General features: G+C 43.4%; 2 protein-coding genes across 3 annotated transcripts in view; one reads left to right on the top strand and one right to left on the bottom strand.

The window, feature by feature from the left end:
• The first annotated feature begins 9433 nt into the window (after positions 1-9433).
• ELOVL6 (ELOVL fatty acid elongase 6) overlaps positions 9434-26612 on the top strand; it is a 132462-nt gene continuing 115283 nt past the window's right edge. Inside the window, exons 1-2 of the mRNA XM_046656677.1 lie at positions 9434-9540; positions 9711-9831. Of these exons, the coding sequence (XP_046512633.1) occupies positions 9743-9831 (89 nt within the window). The 5' untranslated portion in view covers positions 9434-9540; positions 9711-9742. The remainder of the gene's footprint in view (positions 9541-9710; positions 9832-26612) is intronic.
• Positions 9840-14488, bottom strand: LOC124237223 (translation initiation factor IF-2-like). 2 transcript variants are annotated; one of them, XR_006887961.1, is made up of 3 exons: positions 10959-14488; positions 10510-10709; positions 9840-10110 (listed from the first exon to the last, which is right to left on the bottom strand). XR_006887961.1 is itself a non-coding variant. In XM_046656680.1 (2 exons), the coding sequence occupies exons 1-2, from the start codon at positions 11580-11582 to the stop codon at positions 10674-10676; spliced, it is 660 nt and encodes a 219-aa protein (XP_046512636.1). In that variant the 5' UTR covers positions 11583-14488; the 3' UTR covers positions 9840-10673. The 2 variants fall into 2 exon arrangements, 1 of the variants encoding a protein (XP_046512636.1); XM_046656680.1 differs by having other exon boundaries at positions 9840-10709.

The following is a 26612-nucleotide window of genomic DNA, read 5'->3' as shown; positions in this document are numbered from 1 at the left end:
CCCAAGCCTGGGAAACAGTAAGCCATTGTTTTTGTTCTTGTTTAGAAGCACTATCAGAAAGTGGTGCCAGCAAGATACAACCTGAAGCCGAAGATCAAGCTCTTTCCACAGCACCATACAGCGCTGGCAAATCCCTGGCAAGGCATTTCTGAGGTAGAGGCCTTACTTGTCCTTTGAATCTCAACTCACGTTACCCTCACTGGGAGCCTTCCCCAGAACTCAGTCTGTTTTATGCTCCTACTCTGCCCTCAAGTAACCTCCAAGACACCCCTCTCGGAGTCCTTCCTTCAGTATGTTGTGACAGTTGGATTATCTGTCCATCTCTCCCATGGAACTTTGGGTCTTTGAGGGTATCTCCAGCACTCCCTCCAGTGTCTGGTATAAATGCGTGAATGAGCGTGTATATGAATGAATGACTGAATGAACAAATGAATGAAATGGCAGTGTTAAGTGAGAAGACAATAAAAGAATCATCTCACTCTTCCTTTTTAAGACCTGTTCAGGTAGCATAAAAAGACAGGCAGTAGTCCAAGGAGAAGCATGAAGTTCTTAAACCTAGGAGCAACAGATACAGGTGGCAAATTAAGAAATGAGGTCACATACTTGTTTGCCAGACTACACGTTTTAAAATAGAAATAATAGTGCAGGAGAAATTTGTGAAATATAATTTAAGTTGTCATTTCACAATATCAACCATTTTCACAGCACACTCCTCTATTTGTGATTAACCTAAATTTTCCCCTTCTTTCAACATGGCAGATCTTTGAAAGAAAGGTCTAGGAAACAGTGATAGTCAAACTAAAGAAGAAGTCAGACTACAGAGAGAGAGAGCCAAACCCAAGTGCTCCCCCGGGGACTGGGGACCACCTCCCTGTCTGCAGCTCCAGCGAAGTTATGTTCTGGCTGCTATTCACTGATCAGCTAATCCCTCTTTCCCACTTTATCCAAGGTTGGCAGTGAGAGGCCTTCGGTAGGCACCTACAGATCTGTGATAATAACTTCGTATCCAGGTGGCCTCTACCTCTCGTAGGAGCAGATGAGGGTTTACTCTTAATTGGCAGTCCAGAACTTATCAATATTTTAGAGAAGTTTCTTCTGCGTTTGGCAAAAATATTTCTCCTTCACAGTGTCTCACAGACAAGAATTCTTTGACCTTCACTTTTTCCCTAATCCATATACCATACCCCTCTTGCATCCTCAAAGTTCTCCCAAGTCTAAGAAACCCTGGATGATCTCTTAGAGACGTGTGAGAAGGCCTTTAGCCTGACTTCGAAAGCTGTGGGATCATTCAACTCAGCTTGGGGTTCTTCAGGGACCTAGACTGGCGATTTAGAAATTGATACCTAGTGAATGGCTGTCTATCTAACAGAAATGAACTATCCATCACATACAAGTGAGCAGGGGTAGGTCACTCCATGCTTCTTTCTGAAGAGGAGTCACGAAGACAGCTGAAGTTCACTGAATTGGTTTACAATGTAAGCCTAAGGAAGACTTCGATTGGTTCTGCTTGGGTCATGTGTCCACCCCTAGAACAATAACTAGGCCCCAGGATTGGAATGTTTCGACAGCCCCGGGCTGGGTCAAATGCCTACTCTATCCCTGTGGTTGAGGAGAAGAGGAAGAGAGAGAGGGCTGCCCCATGATTGACGGGGGCCACGTGGAATAAAGGAGTTTCCCAAAGTTCCCCAAAATAGCAGTGGAGTGCAGGTACCAGAAGAGGAGAGGCAAAAACAGCAAATCTCTGTGTCAATGTGGAAAGGAAGAGAGTACAGGCTTTGTTTTTCTGAAGTTTTTTCTACTGATGCTGCAAACTAAATCCCAGATGTCCTGATTCCCTCATCTCCTCAGATCTCTCTCTGGCTTTGGAAAGTTCCTCTTTCAGTGTCACTTACTCACAAATCTCTTTTCAAGCCAATGTTGCGTCTCTCACTTATATCTAGTCTCCTACCTATTATCTTATTTCCAATAATCCCATTTTTCTTGCTCCACATCCTGATTGAAACATCAATTTTGAAACTCAAAATGATTAGAACGTGCTCTCAAATTCATGACCCCCCATAAATCATTAAACCCTGTAACAGGTATTATATGGTATTAATCATAAAAAGCATGGTTCGCAGCTTCAAAAGCCTCAAGTACAAGACTTCAAATGAGGAGTCAGACATTAATAACTCAGCAAGATCTTGGAAAACCCACATTTTGGGAACTATTTTACTCCTGTGGTTCTTCGGGAATTCTTTTATTTTGTGGATGGTATTTTTTTTTCAAAGTCATCTTACTTTCCAACTTAAAATACCCTCCAACGTCTTCCAAAGTTTTTTCTCAAGATACTTGAGTAAGTATAAGAGTTCTCTGTATGGTCTAACTGAGAAAGACCGCAGGCTCGAAGTTGACTTGGTTGAGAGGAATCTGCTCCTGTGAATGCCTGCCACACTCAGAGCACAGGAACCACAGGTGGTCAGGCTACGAGTGGCATGGCAGTCTACAGGGTGCCCAGTTTGCCAAAGTTGTCTGCCTTCTTTGTTCAATATCCTTATTTCACAGAGGAGGAAACTGAAGCCAAGAGAGGTAAAGGGGTGTGCCCAGGATTACCCAGTAAGTTAATGGCACGGCTAGAGCTCTTGCTTCCCTTCTCCTTCCACTTGCCCTACCTTCCCTTTCAAGATGTCCTTCCTCTAACAGGCGGCTGAAATGACCTCTCCTGCCAGGTCTTGCTGTACATGCATTTGAGGCTAGAAGGTCTTCCTTTCTCTCTCCCTCTCCTCCCTCCTTTCCTCCACATCCTCCTTCCCCCTCCCCTTCCTTCCATTCTTTTCCTACCCTGTTATATATAAAATGCAGCAAAAGGATGCATAAAATACAAGATCATAAAAATGAGTAAAAGAAGAAAAAGTAAGGATAAGATTATAAGAAGGAGAGGGGTGAAAAATGTGTATTGTTTGAAGCTAAATCCTTGGTACAAGGGCAAGCTCCAGATTTGCCTCCAAGTGTGTTAACAGTGAGGACATGATCCACGGTATTCTTTATAACAGATCAATTACTTAATATGACACAAGTATGCTTCACACAGAGACCAGATGGAAATATTCTTCAGAGGTTCCTTGTAAGAAAAACATTTGAGACTTTTTTTCCTGTATGCTATGTGGCCTGGAAGAGGCTGAAAAGACAGTCGTTAGCAGTTTAATTGGTATTCACTGTTATCAGACCCAGCCCAAGTCACAGGGGGTAAAAGCCCTCCTAAACCTCCCATGAGGGTCAACTCCCTGCCTGTCCAAAGGCCCAGTCACGTCCACTGCCCACCTCCACACCTCTGACCAGTGAAGGTGGGATCATGGTGGGAGAAGGGCCCATTGAGACCCACACCTTTCTCGAGGTCTCCTTTACAGTGTGGACCAATACCTACCAGAGGGATAGCAGGAGAGGGTCTGGGTATTGCTTTGTAATTCAAAGGAGTTTATTCATCAGTAGATATTTTCCATGCATCTTCTCTTTTCTGTTAACACAGATAATGAGGAGTACGTGTGATTTCCCAACAACCAGTTCATTAATACATACATACATACGTAGAGAGAGAGAGATGGATCTCAACAATGTCAAAGGAAATCTCTAGGTTCCTCTTCACATGCAGGTTGCCCATTGTCCTCCAGGGGCGCTATGACCTTAATAGCAGTGATGAGAAATCCGTGTTCATTATAAGTTATGTTCTTTAGGTTTTCATTTATATCCCCAATAAATGTTTGTACTACTGAATACTTCTGTGTGATGAACATATATAGCGGAAGTGCCTCTGAAAGGAAGAAAGCACAGGAGAGGTAGAAGCCCCTCACCTCGTTCGTTGATCTCGTTTTCCAGAGAGACCCTGAGCCCCCAAGGACCAAGACAACCCATTCCCTCAGCCCTGCTTGCCCTCTGCTACTCACTAGCAAAGTGGAGAATCTTACCTCCCAAACTCAGAGGGTTTCAGGCAAAACTATCTTTAGGGTGCAAGGCACAGGCTCACTGTGTGAGCTGATTTTTATATAATTATTTGCACTGCTCTTATTTATATAAAATATTTGATGTCTTTTCTATTTACCTAAATCCCCTCCAAGATCAGTAAGGAATGTTTGTCAGTATGATGAGATCTTTCAGGACAGGTCTATTTGGGATGGCGTTCAGCGTCAAGGCCAGGAGACACTCTGGAGCTAGGGCCCAGCACCGTGATAGGGAGATGGGGGACACCACCCTGGGCACCCCAAAGCATCGCTGGAGGGCAGTTGGTGGCAGGAGTAGATGGTGGGTGCCCGGCTCAGCCTGTCCCTCTCAGTGCCTGAGAGTGAGGGAGTGTTCTGCTCTGCCGGGGTCTTTAAGGAGGTCCTGGTCCCAACTTCACTGTGTGTTTTGACCAAAAGCCTTGTGAGGAGGTGGGAAGTCACCACTATTCCATCAGTTTTTGTTCAAGAAGGCAACCATGGTGGATACAGTCTCCTTGTCCTCTTTGGTTTGTAAATAAATTGTGTCCTTGAGAAAGAAAAATACTTCCTAGAATTTATAATTTTCAGAGAGATCTAACGTGCAAATGATCTGGAACTGAATATTGATTTTTCTCCTTTGTGGTAGTTACTAGTTTGTGGATGAGTTTTTTATTTCTACTATTAAGAACACAAATAAGTATTTCTCTTTTACAAAACAATACGGTGTCCAATTTTTTGAAAGTATCTCCACTGAGGTGGATAGCAAAGTTTGGGCGGTGGAGGGGGAAGCAGATGCCATCCCGGTATTGCCATCCTCTGTCGCTGGGGCTGGGAGGAAACCGCAGCTTGCATCAGAGAGAAGCATTCCCTTTCTAACTCTGTCCTTTGCCCAGACCCAGTGCAGCTTGGGGGCATATGAAAAAATAGATGAACTGAATCAGAATGCAAGGGAAAATGAGTTCATCTGCTTGAGGTTTGTTTTCCAGTTTAGAAATCTCTACATCTGTCAGACAGAGCTGTGTAACTCTGGGGTGATGTATGGTTTGTGCTAATTTGTTAGTCACCCTAGGAGACTAATACAATCAGTACAACATTTTCCCTGTTCTTAAGGAAATTTATAATTTATAACACTGGAGAGGATGGTTAAGGGCCTTAAGAGGCGCGCTAACAGGAGCCTCGAGAGTTTGGGAGCCTCGAGAGAGCCAGAGATCATCTCTGTGAGCAGGAAAGGCCTCAAGCAGGGAGTAGCTTGTGAGTATCCCAAGAGTGGCCTGAATCTGGCAGGTAGAAATGGAGGGTTTGGGAAGGAAGGGTGTTCCAAGCAGAGGGAATTATGGGAGAAAAGGAACCAAAGCTTAAGATGTTCAGAAGGTGTCAAGTGGTTCAGCTTGGCTAGACTCCAGTTATGGAAGAGAGGTCTAGAAAAGTGAGTTAGTGTTAGAAGGGCCCAGAAACAATGTGTGTATTTTAACATATTTCTATGGCAGAGAAATTTTGAGCTGGTCTCAAGATCCTCCAGCCTAGTAATGTTATTTTACAGATAGGAAAGGAAATTAGAGAATTGATTTACCTTACTCAAGCTCAGCTAACTAGATCTCTAACAGAGCCAGGACTAAAATCTGGATGTTTTGTTTAGTAGCCATCTTTGCAGTAAATGTCTGTCTTTCAAACACTCTTTATTCTCTGGGTTGATTTTTTTAAAATTCTGCTACTAAATATCAATTAACTGTTACTTTTAGAGCCCCATTTATTTATATTCAGTATTAACTACCTATCTGGTTATGGGTTAGAAACACATACAATAAATCTTTTCATAAAATTCCTCGTGGTGTTGCTGGGCTCTCTCCCAACCCCCCCCCCCCCCCCCCATCTTTCCTGGCCTTCTATAGGCCCCTTGCAGGCAAAGAGCTACGCAAACAGCCAGGCCTCAGTGAATGTTCTGTAATTTAAAATAAGTCTGGAAAATCACCATTTTAAATGTTTTATTTCTAATATTATGCTACATATTGTTTTTCAATATAGAAAATTAAAAATAGAAAAGTGACCCATTTTCTCACTACTCAGTTGCTCCTGTTGACTTTTTTTAAACAAAATACAAGTATAAGAAAACTCAAATACTTAGGAAAATTAAACAGTGTAAATAGCAAGTAGGTACTCTTCTTAATGTGCTCACAAATCTTTCCCTAAATATATATATCACCAACAAATTCTTGTCTGTCTTTCTAGAAAAAAAATTGTGTACAACTGTAGATGATATTTTCATTTTTTTTATTTTTTGAGGAAGATTGGCCCTGAGCTAACATCTGTTGCCAATCTTCCTCTTTTTTTTTTCTTCTCCCCAAAGCCCCCCCGTACATGGTTGTATATTCTAGTTGTAGATCCTTCCGGTTGTGCTGTGTGGGATGCCGCCTCAGCATGGCCTGATGAGTGGTGCCAGGTTGGCAGCCAGGATCTGAACTGGTGAAGCCCTGGGTGGCCGAAGCAGAGACATGAACTTAACCACTTGGCCACCAGGCTGGTCCCTGTAGATGCTATTTTTAACATGACACTATATACAACATGCTGTGGCTTGATTTTTATTTTCCTTAAAAATATATCTTGGGGGTCGCCCAGCACCATAGTGGTTAAGTTCGCCTAGTTTGCTTCAGCGGCTGGCATTCTGGGTTCAGACTCGGGCACAGACCTATACACGGCTTTTCAAGCCATGTTGGGGCAGTGTCCCACATACAAAATGGAGGAAGATTGGCACAGACATTAGCTCAGGGCCAATCTTCCTCACCAAATAAAAAAATAAACATTAAATATATATATATATATATGTATATGGAAGCTCTTTCGATATTGCAACCTACAGAACCATTTCTTTTTAAAAGGCTTCCTCAGATTCCATTATAAGGATGTACCATCATTTAGTTAACCAACCCCCTATTATTTCCAGGGTTTTATTACAAACAGTTCTGAGTAATATTTTATACACATATCTAGAATATTTTTGTGAGTGTATCCACAGAGTAAGTTCCTAGCAGTGGGATTATTAGGAACTATCATGTCATTCCCCAGCTAAAAACCCTTTATATCTCCCCACCCCATTGCAGTTAGAATCAAATCCAAATATTTTACCTTGATTTACCAGGCCACCAAGACCTGGCCCCTGCCTGCCTCTCCAACCTGACAATCACTCCTTTATCTGAGTTGGAAACACAGCAGCCCTTTGTCCTTAATCCTGCAAAGTCATTTCTTACCCCAGGGCCTTTGTACTTGCTCTTGCTTCTCGTAACACCGGTCAAGAGGTGGCTGGCTCTTTGTCACTGTGGTTTCAACTCAAAGTCACTTCTCAATGAGGCCTTCCGGGTTTAAATGAGAATCCCCATCCCTTCACATCACGCTGTTTAAGTTTAATCTTCGCCCTTCACTTTATATGAAATTATTTTGTCTTCCCCCCTGGAATGTGAGCTCCAAAAGAGCAGGAGCCTTGTTTTTCTTCTTCCCCACTGAGTTGTGAGAGCACAGAGAGCACAGCTGGAGGAATAGCAGGTGACTGAATGGTCAAAGGATCAGTGGAGCTAAACGGGCCACATAAGCTGCTAAATTGCTTTCCAGACAAGAGCCACCAGTTCCCAGGCCCCTGACAGCACTTAGTACTATCAAACATTTACCATTTTTTGTAATTGTCCACTTTAAAGGTCAAGAAATAGGGACTTATCTCCCATTTTGGAGTAACTTTTATTCAGACACTGTTAAGAACACATCAGATATTTGTTTTTAACATAACCCCAAATCCATCTTCGGAAAATAAACATGCAATAACAGGCATTATTTGAATAAGAAACAGTAAGTAAATGAGAATTTCTTACACTAGTTTGAAATTGATGAGATAACTATACTGAATAAATTCCTATACTGAATTTAAAAAGTCGAATCCTTTTACCACAAAAGTAGGACTCGTGCTTGTAAAATGTTTGCTGGATTTTCTCACACTTGATTCCTTTCTCACTTCCCTCCCTTCTTTCATTTCTTTAAGCAGTCATTCATTCACTTTACAACTATTGATTGATTGCTCACAGGCCCAGGTGCTGTGCGAAAATCCTTCTCTCTCATTGGGTCACCCCCACCTTCTAGCCTGATCCTGCTGAGTCTTTTGGCCTGGGCTTTACCTCCAAAGTCAATCAGACTTGTACTGCAGAAGTCTCTAGAAGGACAACCCTTAAATGGAGAGATGAGGAGAGTCCATACATGGAATTGTTGGGAGCACTAACATAAATTAAGCTGCTCATCACCAACCAGTCTAGCCCTTTGATTTACGGAACATTATACTGGATTTTCTAAACTCTTTAATTTCTTAGTATATCTTCCTCCCTTACAGAGATGTTTCTCCCAGTTCTCACTTCTCAGCGGTTCCAGGCACCTGACTTTGAATGAAAATACCCTCTCTTTGGACAACAAGGGAAGTGGGGAGCAGGGTGCTGGAGAAAGAGAATTTTCTTCCTGGTCCTAAAGTCCACCTAGTTTTCAAAGCATGGGTTTCTTATCATTATTATTATAAATTTACAATTACTTCCATAGATTAGATTATTAGATGCTTTCTTGTCTCATATTTCATTTTTCCCAGCTTGTAGGGAACGAGTGGAGGGGCGGGGGCGGGGGGAGTAGAATATACTTTTCCCTCTGGGAACAGAAAGAGGGGTGTATACGGAAGCTGAGATTAAAACGTTGCTCTGGGACTGGGGGTTCAATAGGGGTCGAAGTTACATTTCGCCCTCTCCTCAAAGATAATTCTGTGCCACCCACCCGTACAATACATAAAGCGAAATTCCTTATGCATACAAATAAAGTTTTTGCATTCGACCACTTGGTCCAGTTCTCTCATCTGCTACCTTCCTTCCCTGCTTTGTCTCAGGTGATTACCTCCACCCCTCAACGTACCCAAACCCTCCACCCAACCTCTCTTCCTCTTCTGGCGACTAGTCACTCTCGACTTTCCATCAGCCTCAACCTCAGCATCGCAGCCGGCACGTGACTGAGGAGCTCTGAGCCCCGGGTTTACCAGAGCCAAAGCCATAGCTCTGGGTTGGGGGCCCTCAGAGTACCGCGGGAGCGGAAGGAGGTGGGAAGCGCAATCTCCTCATGCGTGATCTCGCCTCAGCCTTGCCCGGAGTTCTCCTTGGGAGAGGGCTGGCAGGTTTCACTATTTCCCTCGCCCATTAGCCACGCTCGCAGGTCCGCGCGCCTTGGGGCTGCGCTCTGCACGTTGAAACTTCGTTCAAAGCCAAGGCTGAGCGGCCCACGAGGTGGGACTTGGGGTTGTGGCGACCTCGAGGCCACTTCCTCCCACTCCAAGCCATTCCTCCACTCCCCCAGTCACCTTTGCGTAAACAAAACTGCCCGCCCCCAGGGCTGGGGAGGGCTCGCCTTGTCTCGCTCTCCCTCTCAAAGAGCTAATTCTCCGATCGCACGAGGGGGAGGAGATTTCCCTGTAGACGAGTAAAAAGGGTGATGGACAAACGTGCGGGCACTAAGACCGCAGGGCATTCATTTCCTCCTACGGTGGCTGCGGACGCCGGGAGGAGGAGAGCCTGGGAGCGAGGAGGTGCGAGTCGCCGCACAGGCTATGCTCAGCCGTGGATGTAGCTGAGAGGCTGGGAGAGACCGACTGCCGGACACCGAGCAGCCCGGGGAAGACCGAGGGGGGTGGGTGGGGGCAGCAGACAGGAGAGCCCTCGAAATCAAGCGCTTTACAGATTATTTTATTTTGTGTAGAGAACACGTAGCGACTCCGAAGATCAGCCCCGATGAACATGTCAGTGTTGACTTTACAAGAATATGAATTCGAAAAGCAGTTCAACGAGAATGAAGCCATCCAATGGATGCAGGAAAACTGGTAGGTGATGCTTTCGCGTGCTACTGTTCCCGGGAGCCTTGCGCGTCTCCCCGGTGTGCCTTCATGTCGGTATTCACTGTCTGGGGCGCGAATGGAGCGGTGGATCGCGGGCAGCAGCGAGCCCATGGCCGAGGTCCCGGGTCTCCCGGGCGCAGGAGACGCCTGGCTGCAGGAGGCGCGTGGGTCACTGGGTGCCCCTGTGTGAACCGAGGCTCCGCGTGCATCTTTAACATCGATTATATAACACAGGACATATATGTATACATCCAGTAGAGATGTCTGCAAGACAGGGAGGGCGGGAGAGATGCCACATTCCAGATTCCCTACCTGTGCTGCCTCCTGGTTTTCATCTAGATTTGGGTTTGCGGGCTTGGCCTCCTGCAAGCCGAGTGTGCAAGGCAGTGGAGGGCGGACCAGCTCTCCGGCTCCCTTTAACCCTCTCCCGCCCGCCGGCCTCGGCTCTCTGGTCCTCGCCCTCGCCCCATCCCTCGTGTCCTTCCTTTCTCCTTGCAGCGCTCCTACTTCACTGCCCTCCTCTCTGCCGCTTCCTCCTTTCCTGGACCCCTGTCCCCACGCGGATCCCTTTCCGGTTCCATAACGAGACGGGGCGGGAAGGAGGGGACAAGGAATACAGTCATAAAAATGAATGAACCCGAGCGCGTGGAGCCACGCCATTACCAAGTTTCTGTTTTACGGAAACGCCTTTTGGACACGCTCCGCTCCAGTTCGGTGGGAGGCTGCTGATTGGAGTGAAGACACAGATTTAAAAACCCCTCGATCCGCAGAGTGGTTGGGGGCTCTTCCCTAGACAAACTTCTCCTGGCGGAAAGCATCTCTCTTGTTTACTGTGCTCCCTCCGCCAGTCCTTTGGAAAATCCCTGTGTGGGAGGCGATCCTCTGTCACCTTGCAGTGTGTACACAGGAGAGTGTGCTCATCTCGCCTCTTGCAAACGGCGCTGCTGTGGCAGACATTCCCTCCCTCCTCTTGACCCCGGGGCTGGCGAGCAGTAAAGCGCCAGCCGGGCGCACGCCGGGCCGAGCCGGGCCGGGCCGGGGCGGTCAGTCCCCGGGAGCTGCCTGGGCGGGGCGGGCCCGGGCTCGCGTGCCCGCGCGCCCTCGCTCCCTACCTTCCCTCCCCCACTCCTCCAGGGGAAACCGGAGACTCCGGGGCCGGGGCAGGGGGTTGCACCGGGAGGGAGAGCCGCGGGCGGGCGCCGGGGAGGGGTTCCTCTTCCTCTTCCCTCCGGCCCCTGAGCCGAGACCAGCGCCGGGCGCTTCGGCCGCCGCCTCCGGCCGGGCCCCGCTGGCCATTTGCGGCGGCCGCGCGCGCCTGGGCCCGGCCGGGCGGGGCGGCGGGCTGGGCGCTCCCCTGGCTCGGGGTGGCGGGGGCCCGGGGCCGGAAGGCGGGCCGCTCGAAGGCCGGGAGGGCGGTAGGGGCGCGGGCCCGGGGGCCGGAGGGCGGCCTTAGCCTTTGCGGCTGCCGCGCCCGGGCCCGCCGCCGGCCTCCCCCGGTGCACGTCCTCCAGCCGCGGAGCGGGGGCGCGGGGGCCCGGGCGCCTCTGCAGCTGTGCAGCACCCCTCCGGCCACCCCGCGCGTGCCGCTCTGCCTCCCTCGCTGGCCCCGTGTGCTCGTGTTTTCCGTCGGCTGCCGCGTCCCCAGCTTGCGGCACCCTCGTCGAACCTGCCTTGCTGGAGCCGGCTGCCCCCATCCACTGGCCGCCAGCCCAGCCCCTTCCACGACCCTGGGCCATGCTGCCTCTTATTTACTTGTTGCCTTTTCTCTGAGGCCACTTTCGGTGCCTCCTCCAGGTACCATTTCCCGCGTCTTCTCTCCATTCACTCGAGTACACACTGAGCCAGACAGGGCCTCGGCCCTCCCCAGACTGAAAATGGTAAAAATGCGCCAACTTCTTTTCCCGGCTGGGCCCTGACCACTGCTTCCTCCTAGCTCTTTATCTGTTCCTTTCTTCTGGCAGTAGCTTTCCTGGTTTTCTTTATGCACAGGACTCTGTGTATGTCTACCTGTGCCTTCCACATGTCCATTCTGTAGGACCCGGCTCTTGTTTCATCTGACTCAGTCACGCGGAGCACCTGAAAGATGCTTTGCACAGGGCAGATGCCGGAGAAGTGCATGTGCAGTGAGTTCCAACGATGACCGCTGCCCATTTTATTGCCAGCACTACCTGTTAATACCTGAAGCTTAACCTCCTTGGCCTCCCCCTGCGTTTTGAATATTATGCCATAGCCACAGACTAGGATTTTCCCCTTCCTGGCCTTTTCTCTCCTTGTTGACCTCCCGTTCCTCTTGGCTTGCATGTTGCAGTCAGAAAACCCTGCTGGCTGTTAGTCCTTCCTTGCTAGTCTTCCTGACCCTAACCGGCGGTCTTGCGTTCTTCTTTTATCCCCGAGTGTGTGTGTTTCTCCCAATATCCCAGGGGCCCAATTTTATAAGCGCCCCCCCAAAACCCCAACGGCCCCAAAGTCCAGAATCAGGTGTATAAGAAAATGCAGATTTTCTTTTCATTTCCCTTGTCGACAAGAGAAGGGGCTCCATAACCAAGGCTTAGACCCTGTCGGAGCAAGAGAAGTTTAGGCAACCTTGTGGTCATTCCTTTTCCAGACTCATTAACTTAAAAGGGTTTGAAATAGCTTCTGGAGGAAAAACACAATGTTGTGAAGCTGTCCTCTGTCTGCCTTTTGAGAAGTCATTTGCAGTTGTCGGTAAAAATCTCTTAAACATAGCCTCAAACAAAACTTGTTAATTTAAAGAGTTATAACTTGTCTTTCAAAAATGAGCTACACTGTCTTTTGAAGAATGGTGAGGAAGGCCAGGAGAGAGGTTTTGTTTGTTAGAATGCTACCTAGTATCAATTAAGAGGCCTTTAACTAAGGGTATTTATTAAACATATCTTTTTATCCATATGCATTACCTTGTTACGTGTTAATATAAAGGTGCCCCCTGTTTTGGAGTGGTGTTGGTATAAACAGTAAAAAGTTCAACCAAAGCAAGTTTATCAAGTTTATTGCTGCTTTAAGTAATGATTAACCCTCTCTTCATTGTCCTAGACACAGGATAACTACTATAGACCTTGTTACTTTTCTAGCAAATAGTTTCATAAATAATAGATTGGAAAAGGAATTGAAGTGCAAAGTAATAAATATGTTCCCTTGGAGAATCATCCTGAGCCTCATCTTGAAACTGCATGTCAAGTTAAAAATATCCTGGATCATATTATCTGGTAAATGGGAGTTTATTTCATGAGGCAGAGGAGAATGCCTGCTTTTGGCTCAGCAGCATTTTTGAGTTCCAATTTCACACTGAAAAGCCCTTGTGATTTTACAATACTGAAAAGAGAGGCATTTTGCTCTTTTATGAAATGTCTGACTTTTACCTGTTATTTTCACTAATCACTGACTTAATTTATAAGTGCTGCCAGGAAGGGAGCAGAATCGCCTTGTGATTGGCAAGTGACATGAAAGTCATTGAGTGAGAAGGGGCAGCTGGGCTCTGCCTTCCCTCCCAGCAGCCTCCCGTGTCTGTGCGAACAGCCGTGAATGCTAGTTGCTCCAGTTGTAATTGTCTGGCCAATGATGATTATCTTCTGATGTCGGCTGACACGGTGTTCGCCAATAGGAAACCAGGAGGCCTGTGCTGACTGCTGAAACATTATGTATGTGAGGTGACGTCATCGCAGGGCTTGCCTAGAGCCTCCTGAAGCCCTCCCCCGCACTGCATCCTCCCCCTTTGGCATCATCCACATAGCCAGCCTTTCAAGCTTTCTATATTTGTCTGACTTTTCTTCCCTTCCTCCCTCCGTGGTGATGGTTTTAAGGGTTTTAATGTTTTTATATTTTGTGTTCTGTATTATAGGGTCTATAAGAAAGTAGGAATTTTTAGAATTAAATACTGTGTGGCTAAGAAAACCTTTTTATTCACAAATTTGTTTTTACCAAGGAATAAAATTAAGAGAGACACTGTTTAAAGGGAATTGTACGTCTATCTGTTCTTTCTTATATGGGAGGTTTAGAAAGTATCATGATGTACAATTTCAGTATTAAACAACGTGAAAGCATTATAAGTCTGTATTGGTATTTTACTCAAAATATAGCATCGTGTCTGTCAAACTTTTAAAATGCAGGCCAGGATCAGGCTGTTGTTTTCCTGTAGTGACAGTTGCTTTGCACTGATTTCTAAAATCCTTGTGACCTGCTGTATGCCTTTGTAAGAAAAATAGCTGGAAAATAGTGTGATCTGTGGTCATGACACCGAAAAGATCACAGAATCTCATTTAATCAGTGACTCTACAGCAAATGCAAATTTGGTCAGCTATCTAGGAAAATACTGTGTCCACATTGTACTCATTATGTCGCTTGCCACTTATTTTGGAGAACCACGCTCGTGTTAGCCTTAGGATTGAAGAGGCTTAAGTGTGCTGAATTTAACATGCCATTCAATACAGTTTAGAAAGCACTGGTATATTGGCCTAATAGGCACTAGGTTAAGAATAAGAAGGCTGAGAAAATGTATAGAGAAGAAAAATATGATCTACGTTATAATCCTAGAAAATAATGAAATGTTGTGTGGGAACTTTCATCTGAACTTTCAGGTATCTTTTAAAAAATGATGTATAGGGGCCGCCCCGTGGCCAAGTGATCACGTTCAAGTGCTCTGCTTCAGCGGCCGGAGTTTGGTTGATTCGGATCCTGGGTGTGGACCTGGCACCGCTCATCAAGCCGTGCTGAGGCAGCGTCCCACATAGCACAACCAGAGGAACTCACAACTAGAATATACAACTCTGTACTGGGGGGCTTTGGGGAGAAGAAGACAAAAAAAAAAAAAAAAAGATTGGCAACAGATGTTAGCTCAGGTGCCAATCTTTATAAAAAAATGATGTGTATTCATGCAGTCCATTTTTTTTAGGATTCTCAGGGATAATGCAAATTATTTTATGATTATATTATTCATCTCTATATTTGCATTAGTTATAAAGAGCACATGATGGTAAAATTTTTACATAAGGCCTTTCATTAAATTAGAAGTTAAATTTGCTGTCTAGAGAAGGCTGCTTGTTGCTTTTAATGTTAGATGATGATAATTTTAAATGTATCAGGATCACATTGGAATTTAACTCTAAAGTCAGCCCACTCCAGATCTAAGAGTTGTTTTGCAAGCTTCCTTGAAAGAAGACTCTTTCTAGTAGTTAGTGGACAAGCTGTGAGGAGGACGGAGACTTAGAAACACTTAGGAGGACATGGAATAACCATCTAATCAGTCTCTAGCCAACAAAGTAAAATGGAGGAGTGTAGCACTAGTCAGGCAGAGCAAGAATTCATCTTTGCTTCAGTGGTCTGGGTATTTTAGGTCCAAATAGTTTCTGAAATGAGTTATCTAACAATTGTCTCAATGATCCACTTAATTTTTCCTGTGCGGACACAGGTGAGCTGAACTGTCGTTTATTAATAGGAAGCAGACAACAGTCCACAGCATCTGCCTTAGCTCATTACATGTACCCTCTACCTTTTCTAGGCCCTTGCTTCAAATCTGCCTCCTCCCAGTTACCTGCCATTTATCTTTGTTAGGAGAGCCGAGGCATTTACCTAGGAAAGTTACCTGTGCCACAGATAGTATTTCTATTGATATCCCTAGGAAATCTGAAGGAAAATACATCATGGCTTTATTGAAATGTTCAGGCTCATAACTTCATCCTTTGTCTATATTGTAATTGTTTATGTGTGCGTATAGGCAGGTACAAACGTGTAACGTTGGCATAGTGCCTCAGAGAACTTTAAAAAGCAGCATCCCTAATTATATTTAGCTTCCAATAATTTTGTTTTGGAGATAGACTAGTACTTTTAAAAGAAATTATTGCCCTAGAGTTAGAAATGAATTTGTAATTTTAAGTTCACTGAGCAGAAACCATCCCAAAGCATAGGTGCATGTACGTCATCAAAGTTCAAGCTTATGTGTTTATCATGATTCATTTCCATATGTAGTATTGAGCACTCAATTTTGGGTTTTAAGGTTCCTTATCCTAGCATATTGGAATGACAGGTACTTTTAGGAAAATTTTTGTTTAGTCAGTCACTCACTGTGAACTTTCTCAAATTTAACTTTAACCTTGTCTGCCAAAAAAAATGTACACGTGAAAAAGATTTACACTTCTCTTTGCTGAGATAAATAAGACATGCTGATTAGAAGCAATTTTGCTGGATAGATACTTAGTGCTTTCTAACACTTTTATTCTGTTTCCTTCAGGATTTCATATTAAAGTTTTTTTCTTTCTAAAGCTTTTGTAGAAGAGTTCCTAATTGCAATATGATAAGGAGAATATCACTGATATAATGTATTTTGGGGAGGGGGACCCCTACTGTTTTTAATCAGGTTTATGATCACGTATTTTAAGTGAAATAAGTATAGCTCCATTATTATTATTATTAATTATTATTATTATTAGTGAGGAAAATTGTCCCTAAACTAACATCTGTTGCCAGTCTTCCTCTTTTTCCTTGAGGAAGATTGTCGCTGAGCTAACATCTGTGCACTCTTCCTCTGTTTTGTATGTGGGATGACACTACAGCATGGCTTGATGAGGGGTATGTCTATGCCTGGGATCCGAACCTGCAAACACCAGGCCGCCGAAACAGAGTGCCCTGAACTTAACCACTGTGCCACTGGGCTGGCCCTGCCATTTTCTTAAAGATAAATTTCAAATGTTTTAGCTCAACCCTTGATTTTATCAGCTCCCATCCTTGGAGCTAGTTTTTTTGTTTTAAGTGATCCTTTGGGTTTTGAGGCTGAAATTTTGAATTGACTATTTGTTAAGTCTTAATGGACGGTATGCAAGGTCATTCTGTGATGACTATGAAAAGGTCAGCGGAATGCATGTTTATCATATATCTTTGTGAGGAGAGTGTAGGCATTTTCCTAGAAAAGTGTATGTATATGTGTGCACACGCACGTACATAAACATAAACATATGTTAGTGACTTTTTAAAAAAATGAAAACTTTTACCCCATTAAAGACCATTTCTTGTCTATATTTTGCTGTTAGAAGGGCACCTTGCGAGCCAAACACACAAATTTGCTGCAAAATAGGTCCTAATTTAATTGACTATTTTGTCAATTTTTTTAAAACTGGTTAAGTGATACGATTTTAATAAGTATTTTAAAACTAAAAATTGAACATTTAATACTTGGATATACCCCAATTATTAATAAATTTTTTAAAAATCTTCAATATGGTTAATAATAGCTGAAATCTTCAAGTTTTCTTTTAGGGCCAGTGGCTTGGCTCCTTCTGTTCGTAAGGGTGAGGTTAAATAAAATAGAAAGGTGTTGAAAGATGCTAGGCCCACTCTATCTGGGGTAATTGACTTTTTCAGGCGAGGTGAGTTCAGTGGAATTGAATACTTTGACAATTTCATGATCTTGTTTTAGGAGGCTCAGTGGGAAAAAAAAAAGGCCTGATGAAAAAGTTTATTCCGGAAACTTTTTTTTTTTTTTTTTTTTAATGTGTGTCTTCTGTTGAAGTCTGTGGGTGCCTTAAGCACGTAAAAGCTGTATGGGCAGTGGTTGTCATCACAATAAAGAGTAGGAAGCTCAGTAGAATGTTCTCTAAATATCAAGGCCTGTGGTTTCCTCTCAATTTTACGACATAGACATAAAGATCTTAGAAAGTGGGGAGGATTGTCCTCATTCCAGAGAAATGATGCTGGTAGTTCATACTTACACGGTAGTTTTTCTGATGGCAGGCATTCTTTTAAAATGTTTTACATTGTTAACCGCTGAGTCCTCCAGCCCCCTTTGATGTGTTATCTTTTCAGTTTCACACAACAGGAAATGAGGTGCAGCGTGGTTAAGCAAGTTGGGATGTGATGTAGAGATAAAAGGAAGAGAAATGGGCTCCAGGCTTGACCAAGGCTTGGTCACCCAGGCCCCGAGCATCCCCTTGTTGAATAGGAATATTCAATCAATAAACAATGCCCTTGGAAACCTGGCAGCACTGTGGTTCTATTCGTTGGTGATGCTGATGTCCGATTTTTCACTGAGTGGATCCTGATCATTTAAGGCCAGAAGAACTGCAAAAGCACCTGTTTATAATGAACATTCAACTGTGTAGGTAAATACTGTAACCATTAACAAATGTTATTTTCTGAATAGTATTTGTTCAGTATCAGCACTTTGTGATTGGAGAACGCCATGTCACCTTTGATGCTTCTATCATAAAATGTTCCAATTTTGTCTCAAACCATGACACAGATTTGGACCGTTTCTTAGAAAACATACTTCCTGTCTGCTTCTCCGTGCCGTCAGCCTCATACATCAGCTTGGTTCTGGACTCTGGGAGTTCGTCCTCCCAGGCTTTCCTCCAGGCAGGTTTGAGTAGCTACTGGTAGAGAGCCCCCACCAAACCAAAAAGAAAAATGTGTGGGTTGGGGATGTCCCTGTACTTAGAGGTCAGCTCCCACAATGTGAAAAATTACAGCCAGAGTCTTTTATGTTTTATTGCTTTTAAATTCTTTTCCTCATTCTAAAGTAATGAATATTTATTATGGAAAAAAGAAATGAAAACATTAAAAAACATGAAGATGTGGAAAGAAAACACCCTTAGTTCCTATCAGAGGCAACCACAGTTACTTTGCGTTCAGCCTTGTTTCCAAGTTTTTCTATCTGTAGATCGTTCAGTGCATGTCAACGACTGATGGCGTTGCGATTGTGTGCCAGGGACTGCACTGGGCACTCTCCATTTCATAGCATCTCATCACAACTTCTTATGTTGCTTTTTTCCCTCTTTACATTATAAATGTTTTTCATGTCACTAAAACCTGTCCATACTTATAATTTTCAGGGCAACTTAATATCTTATTGTTTGGGTTTAAATTAGTTTGGGTAACCGTTCCCTTAATGTTGAACATGCTGAGTTTCTAGTATTTTGCTATTAGAAATAGTCCTCTGAACATCTTTGTAAGGAATCTTTTCGCTGATCTGATAATTTCCTTTGGATAAACATAAACTGTAGCGTCCAGGGGAATGACTCTCTTTATGGCTTATGATATCTGCAGGCAGGTTGATGTCTAGGGAAGTTGAACCAATTTATACTCCATCAAGGAAGGAGAGTTCTCACGCCCTTCTTAGCAATGAAGATGATCACATTTTAAAAATCTTTGATAAGTTAATGTAAAAAGTGATATCTCACTGCTTTAATTTGTATTTATTTGGTTTCTTGTAAGATTCAAAAAACTTACTCGTGTTTATTTTCCATTTGCTCTTGTGAATTATCTGTACCTGGCCTTTCCTAATTAGCTCTTTTCTTACACTTGTATATTATAAGGATATTAGCCTTTGTCTAGCATGACTAGTCATTGTGAATAATTTCTTCCCCAGAGTGATGTCTGTGGCCTCTAGTGTGCTAACTTTTCGTAGTTGAGAGCAGATGTAGCAACTAGTTTAGCATATGAAATAGAAATGTATTTTCCATCACTGTCTAAATGAAGAGAAACCACTGTGCTTATCTCTTCTTCAACAACCTGGAGGTCAGAAACCTCAGGGAGGAAGTGAGGGGGGAGAGGAGAAGCCGGCTCCTACTCAGTGTGCAGAGAGAGGAGAATTAGTCTCTAACTTCCTGCTAGTTTTTGGAGTCTGTTCTTTGCATTTGTTTTTCAGTTGTTCCCAGGCGTGATGATGAGAGTTCCCTGTGGCACTGTAGTGCAGTGGTTAAGCCCGTGGGCTCTGGAGGCTCCAGGCCCTGCTTCCACGACATAGGAAGTTAATTAGCGCCTCTCAGCTTCAGCTCCCTCATCTCTAAATTGGGAAATGATGATAATAGTATTGGGGAGAATGATGATGATGATGATGGTGATGGCATCTACATTAGCAAGTTGTGAGAATTGAACAGGTTATTATACATTAAGCCCTTAGAACAGTGCCCAGCACATACGTTTTTTTAAATTTTTTATTTATTTATTTTAATTTTTTTTTACTGAGTTATTGATAGGTTACAATCTTGTGAAATTTCAGTTGTACATTAATGTTTGTCATTCGTGCTGTAGGTGCACCACTTTACCCTTTGTGCCCACCCCCCACCCCACCTGTCCCCTGGTATCCACTAAACTGTTCTTGGTCCATAGTTTTAAATTCCTCATATGAGTGGAGTCATACACAGATTATCTTTCTCTCGCTGGCTTATTTCACTTAACATAATTCTCTCAAGGTCCATCCATGTTATTGCAAATGGAATGATTTTGTTCTGTTTTGCAGCTGAGTAGTATTCCATTGTATATATGTACCACATCTTCTTTAGCCATTCGTCTGTTCATGGGCACTTAGGTTGCTTCCACGTCTTGGCTATTGTAAACAGTGCTGCAATAAACATTGGGGTGCACAGGACTTTTGGGATTGCTGACTTCAGGCTCTCTGGATAAATACCCAGTAGTGGGATGGCTGGATCGTATGGTAGTTCTATTTTTAATTTTTTGAGGAATCTCCATACTGTTTTCCATAGTGGCTGCACCAGTTTGCATTCCCACCAGCAGTGTATGAGGGTTCCTTTTTCTGCGCAACCTCTCCAACATTTGTTGCTATTAGTTTTAGATATTTTTGTTATTCTAACGGGTGTAAGGTGATATCTTAGTGTAGTTTTGATTTGCATTTCCCTGATGATCAGCGATGATGAGCATCTTTTCATGTGCCTATTGGCCATCAGTGTATCTTCTTTGGAGAAATGTCTGTTCATGTCTCCAGCCCATTTTTTGATTGGGTTGTTTGATGTTTTGTGGTTGAGTTGCGAGAGTTCTTTATATATTAAGGATATTAAGCCTTTGTCAGATATATGACTTGCAAACATTTTTTCCCAGTTAGTGGGTTGTTTTTTGTTTCAATCCTGTTTTCATTTGCCTTGAAGAAGCTCTTTAATCTGATGAAGTCCCATTTGTTTATTCTTTCTATTGTTTCCCTTCTCTGAGAAGGCATGGTGTCCGAAAAGATCCTTTTCATACTGATGTCAAAGAGTGTACTGCCTACGTTTTCTTCCAGAAGCCTTATGGTTTCAGGTCTCAGCTTTAGGTCTTTGATCCATTTTGAGTTTATTTTGGTGAATGGTGAAAAAGAATGGTCAATTTTCATTCTTTTACATGTGGCTTTCCAGTTTTCCCAGCACCATTTGTTGAAAAGACTTTCTTTTCTCCATTGTACGCCCTCAGCTCCTTTGTCAAAGATAAGCTGTCCATAGATGTGTGGTTTTATTTCTGGGCTTTCAATTCTGTTCCATTGATCTGTGCACCTGTTTTTGTACCAGTACCATGCTGTTTTGATTACTGTAGCTTTGTAGTATGTTTTGAAGTCAGGGATTGTGATGCCTCCCGTTTTGTTCTTTTTTCTCAGGATTGCTTTAGAAATTCGGGGTCTTTTGTTGCCCCATATGAATTTTAGGATTCTTTGTTCTAATTCTGTAAAGAATGTCATTGGGATTCTGATTGGGATGGCGTTGAATCTGTAGATTGCTTTAGGTAGAACGGACATTTTAACTATGTTTATTCTTCCAATCCATGTACATGGAATGTCTTTCCATCTCCTTATGTCGTCATCCAATTCTCTCAGAAAGGCCTTGTAATTTTCATTATATAGGTCCTTCACTTCCTTAGTTAAATTTACCCCAAGGTATTTTATTCTTTTTGTTGCGATTGTGAATGGTATTGTATTCTTGAGTTCTTTTTCTGTTGGTTCATTACTGGAGTATAGAAATGCTGCTGATTTATGCAAATTGATTTTATACCCTGCAACTTTGCTGTAGTTGTTGATTACTTCTAACAGTTTTCCAATGGATTCTTTGGGGTTTTCTATATATAAGATCATGTCGTCTGCAAACAGCGAGAGTTTCACTTCTTCCCTCCCTATTTGGATTCCTTTTATTCCTTTTTCTTGCCTGATTGCTCTGGCCAGGACCTCCAGTACTATGTTAAATAAGAGTGGTGATAGAGGGCATCCTTGTCTCGTTCCTGTTTTCAGGGGGATGGCGTTCAGTTTTTGCCCATTGAGTATGATGTTGGCTATGGGTTTGTCGTACATGGCCTTTATTATGTTGAGGTAGTTTCCTTCTATGCCCATTTTGTTCAGAGTTTTTATCATAAATAGCTGTTGGATCTTGTCAGATGCCTTCTCTGCATCTATTGAGATGATCATGTGGTTTTTATTCCTCAGTTTGTTGATGTGGTGTATCACGTTGATTGATTTGCGGATGTTGAACCATCCCTGTGTCCCTGATATGAATCCCACCTGATCCTGATGTATGATTCTGTTGATGAATTGCTGAATTCTGATTGCCAAAATTTTGTTTAGAATTTTTGCGTCTATGTTCCTCAGTGATATTGGCCTGTAGTTCTCTTTTTTTGTGGTGTCCTTGTCAGGTTTTGGTATCAGCGTGATGTTGGCCTCATAGAATGTGTTAGGAAGTGTTCCATCTTCCCTAATTTTTTGGAATAGCTTGAAAAGGATAGGTATTAAATCCTCTCTGAAAGTTTGGTAGAATTCCCCAGGAAAGCCATCTGGTCCTGGGGTTTTATTCTTTGGGATGTTTTTGATTCCAGCACATACGTTTTTATTACACCTTTATTGTTGTCTGCACCATAGACTCTGGGATCAGGCGGGAAAGGGGACACTATATGGAATCACAATTAAATTCCCAAGGAAACCCAAAGTGGCCGTGTAATTAGTCCTTCAAATATGACACAAAGAGCCCCATTACCTGGGAACCACCACCAAGGTGTTGGCAGTGAGGGGAAAAAAGAAAATGACTGACATCAACTTGGCTTTCGAGAACCCGTAACCTACTTTGAAAGATCCCAGCAAGAGAAAACACTGTCAACATAAATGTGGCTTCATAAAAACTGTGGAGACCTTGTTCTACCACGAACGTTTGGGAAGATTTTCAGAAGCTATGCTGCATCTTCAATCACACGTAACAAACACAGTGTCAAGTACAGCCAGTCCTGGTAGTAGACACTGATTACTAATTTACTTCCTATAAAACACCTGAGGTTATCTCATTTACTAATTTATTCAGCAAAAGTGTGACAGTGTCTGCATGTGTTACACACTGAGGTAAAAATCACTGTATCAATAAGTGAAAATGATAGTGGCTGAAAAGGGTTATGACCTTGCAAGTTTATGCTTCAAGTATGTCTGTGGTCATTGTTGAAAGATTTGTTTTATTTCAGTGAAAGAGGCACGGCTGTTTGGTTCTTAGTGAAGTAACATAGGAGACGATCACACATCAGTTTTCTCTTGCTTGCCTGAATTGTGGTAAGCTTCGGTGGAGAAATCTTTTAAGTGGATTAAGGACTTTCTTTAAGGTTCCCAATTCTCTGGTTCTTGAGACAAGGAAGTCCATTAGGAGTTCACAGGGGGTGGGAGGGCTTCTTCCATGTGCTTATTTGTTCCCTCTTATCTCCTGTTGGGGGACCTCATCAAGAGGATGTGACCGCCAGTTGACCTGGGAACTAGACCTGGGCAATCGAGGCTCTTCACTCCCTCCCCGTCCCTGGAGTGTGTGTTCCTCCCACTGTTCTGCTGCTAGGAGCCATTTCAAGGATGCAGCCTTGAGAGAGTAATGTGTTGTTGAGGACATCTGGACTGTATATGTGACTGAGCCCTGTTAAGGTCTCTATGTGAACTTTTAAAATTCTAGTGGATGGGTGCAGAGATCTACTCGTCTTGCGGCTGCCCGACACAAGCCTCATAAGTAACTTCCCTGCCACCTACCAATCTGGAGTGGTCTGCCATCTTTCTCCAGTCTCTCTCTGCCCTCTATGTATGAGCTCCTCTTCCAGGCCTCCTCCAGCACCTCCTCCAGGCTTGGTGTTGGCACTGCAGTGGGCAGTTTGCACCCTCTGTGATGTGTGCGATTTTAGAGGTGTTTTGTAACTAATAACTATATCCACAAACTAATACTTAAGTAATAAGTGGACCGTCCCATTCACTGGGGCCCTATCACTTGTGGGTTATTCCCTTTTCGGACCTGGTATTATAGACGCTCAGAATTTGTCGTATTAACAACAGCAGTTTTGACTTAGAGAATGACCCAAAGGTCCAGGAAATGAAGGAATTTTTTATTTTGCTGAGGTCAAATTTGAGAAGCATTCATTTGTCAGAGCAGTTATGTTTTCTCTTATAGTCTGGTGGGTAGGAACTCTCATGAAGACACAGAAACTTTGTGCCCTTGTGAAAAATGGCCCCACAGAGGAGTCCAACACTTGGTACTGACTAGAAAGTAAGAGAAGATTGAGATGTCATGGAACATTGTGATGCTTATTCAGAAAAAACAGATAGTTTTATAGAATTTTCTAGAGTAAAGGAGTGTTCTTCAAACTTTTTTGCTCACATTCTCCTAAAAGAAGTTTGAAAAACTGTACTGCCTCACACTTTTAAAAATTTTCATCATAAGTTGAGATAAATTAACTCTTAATAGAGAGAGAATAAATACAATGAAGATTGGCTAGTTACAATAAATATTTTATGTGATGGTAAGATTGGTTTACCTGCTTTATTTAATAATACACAGCGAATCAAATAAATCACGTTTAACATTTTTATCCACAGTTTTATTCAATTGGTAGCTCCAAAAACCATTCCACATTCCAGGTTGACCCATTTGAAGAATTGACAGCACTAACCTATATGCTTCCGGTTGTTCTAAATTCAGGACATCTCAACATTTAGTGTAGAAGGTCTAATCAGAAGGAAAAAAAAATGAAGATTACCATTCTGCATCACATCATTGTTCATTTCTACTGTGTTTTGGGGCTAGAAGGAGAGAGATGGGTAGGCTATTGTAGGGGAGAGACATTTCTTCTACCTAATGTGGATTCGTCTGGCCGGAGAACGAATTAAGTTCACATGAGACAGAATAGCAAGAGAAAATTAAACAAAGCTTTATGAGGACCATGGCCCTGGGCCTTTCTTCCCAAAGGAAGAAAGGGCACCGAAGAAGTGGGGTGCACAAAGTGGTTATATACGCCCAAACAGGATATTTCACATATGATTGAAACGTCCCTCCCACAACAGTCACAAGATTGTCCTGTCATCACAGCGCTTGATGGACACAGCAGATAGTGGGTCTGCTATCTCAGAGGGCATAGCAGGAGGCAAGTCTATTGTCTTGAGCTGGGTGGTCACAGGTGAGCACAGCAATCAGTTGCTAGCCTAAGGAAAGATGCTTAATCCTTAAAGAAATGCCAACATTGGAGGGGGAGGGAAGTCAGTTACAGGTTACCAGACAAGCACAATAAACAAATGCAGATTTAAGTCCTTGCCTTCCCCATTGATTAAGAGTTTCTAGAGAGAAGGTCATCTCCCCTTCTTTGTGGTACAGAGGGAGATATCTTTACAGATGGAGAGTTCCTTTACAATGTAAATGTCTCTTAACAAAAGGGTAAGCAAGTTCTACTTTTCAGTTGCTTTCCTGTCTGCAAAGAAACCAGCCTCAAATAATCCTCATGCCAAAGAGACATATCTTGGGGTGGCCATTTCCAGGTCCCCACACTATCAAGTGTCTTAAACTGTGTTTTCTTGACTGCAGTGAAGGTCATAGATAATAGCATTTCCATGTGTTGTGGTCATTAGCACTAGTCTTCTATTTGGGTAAAGCAATTCCTTCTTCTTGACTTGGTCATCCATTCTCAGAACCTGAGGACTTCGTTAAGAAGCCCCCTTCAGTTCATTCCACCTGGGGTAGCTCTGATTGTTTGAAAGCTGTTCTCCGTATTGACCTGAGCGTTGCGTCCCTCCATTAGTCCTCCTTTAGACTAGTTCTGACTCCAGCTATATTTTTTCTCACTCCTGCATGACTGTCTTGCTTGCATTTGAAAATGCTATTTGCTATATGAAAATGCTGTTATGTCCTCTCTAGGCTTTCTTTTCCAAGCAGTTTCTCAGATATCATTTGCAGTCCACTGGTGATCCACCTGGATATTTCTGAAAAATAAAAAATAAGGACTTCCCACGCATTTGGTTTGAACAATGAAATATTATCTACTAGGAAGCCAGTAAGAAATTTATTAAAGCTTACTAAAATTTGTCACATATGCATTAAAAGGAGCAAGTCTGTATTTGAGAATAGCAGAGGAGCGGGGAGCTCTAATTTAGTATTCTACTAAAAAGTCTGCCACATGGTGCTTTGGAACATTACAAAGCTTCTATTGTATGTGACATTCCGGAAATTTTAAGGACTCTCTGTTATCAGAGAACCACCAGGGTTGTCTTGAGTTGTAGTTGGTTTTCAATTACTGTTCCTGGATTCATATTTGCACAAATAATTTTTTGAACCTATATTTTGTGATTACTGATATTGTTTGTGATTGCACAACTTTAGTTGGTACCTGGTGATGTGGATTAAGGCTGCCCCAGCTAGAGAAGCCCAAGGTGACCGGGCCTACATGCCAAACTATACGACCCAGTGGACTTTTTTTATGGTATGAATTAGGACTGCCCCAGGGAGAGAAGCCCAGGGCATCCTCACCTACATGCCGATCTATATGGCCAGATTCGTATCTAAAGTTATATGACCGCACAATAACCAGACCCCATCTGCACTGAAATCATTTAATGACTTTTTACATCATCTTTTCTTTTCTCCAGTAAAAATAAGTCACGTACCCATGCCTTATAAAATTAGCCCTAACCCTCAACTCAGGGCAGCAGCAGGAGCTCTGACTGCCCGTGGGTCCTGTCCCCACGCACCAGCTCTGCCTGCCCATGGGTCCTGTCCCCATGCCAGCGGGGGCAGCAC

This window comes from Equus quagga, chromosome 3 (assembly GCF_021613505.1).
Source record: "Equus quagga isolate Etosha38 chromosome 3, UCLA_HA_Equagga_1.0, whole genome shotgun sequence".
Classification (NCBI taxonomy): Eukaryota; Metazoa; Chordata; class Mammalia; order Perissodactyla; family Equidae; genus Equus; species Equus quagga.
This window is presented reverse-complemented; position numbering and strand designations above follow the sequence as displayed.

Excerpts from the sequence above, each read along its gene's own strand:
- LOC124237223 (XM_046656680.1), bottom strand. The coding sequence starts at position 11,582 with ATGGCCCAGGGTCGTGGAAGGGGCTGGGCTGGCGGCCAGTGGATGGGG. Across the intron at positions 10,710-10,958 it reads GGAGGAGTGGGGGAGGGAAG|GGATTTTCCAAAGGACTGGC; the intron begins GTAGGGAGCGAG and ends CCTCCCACACAG.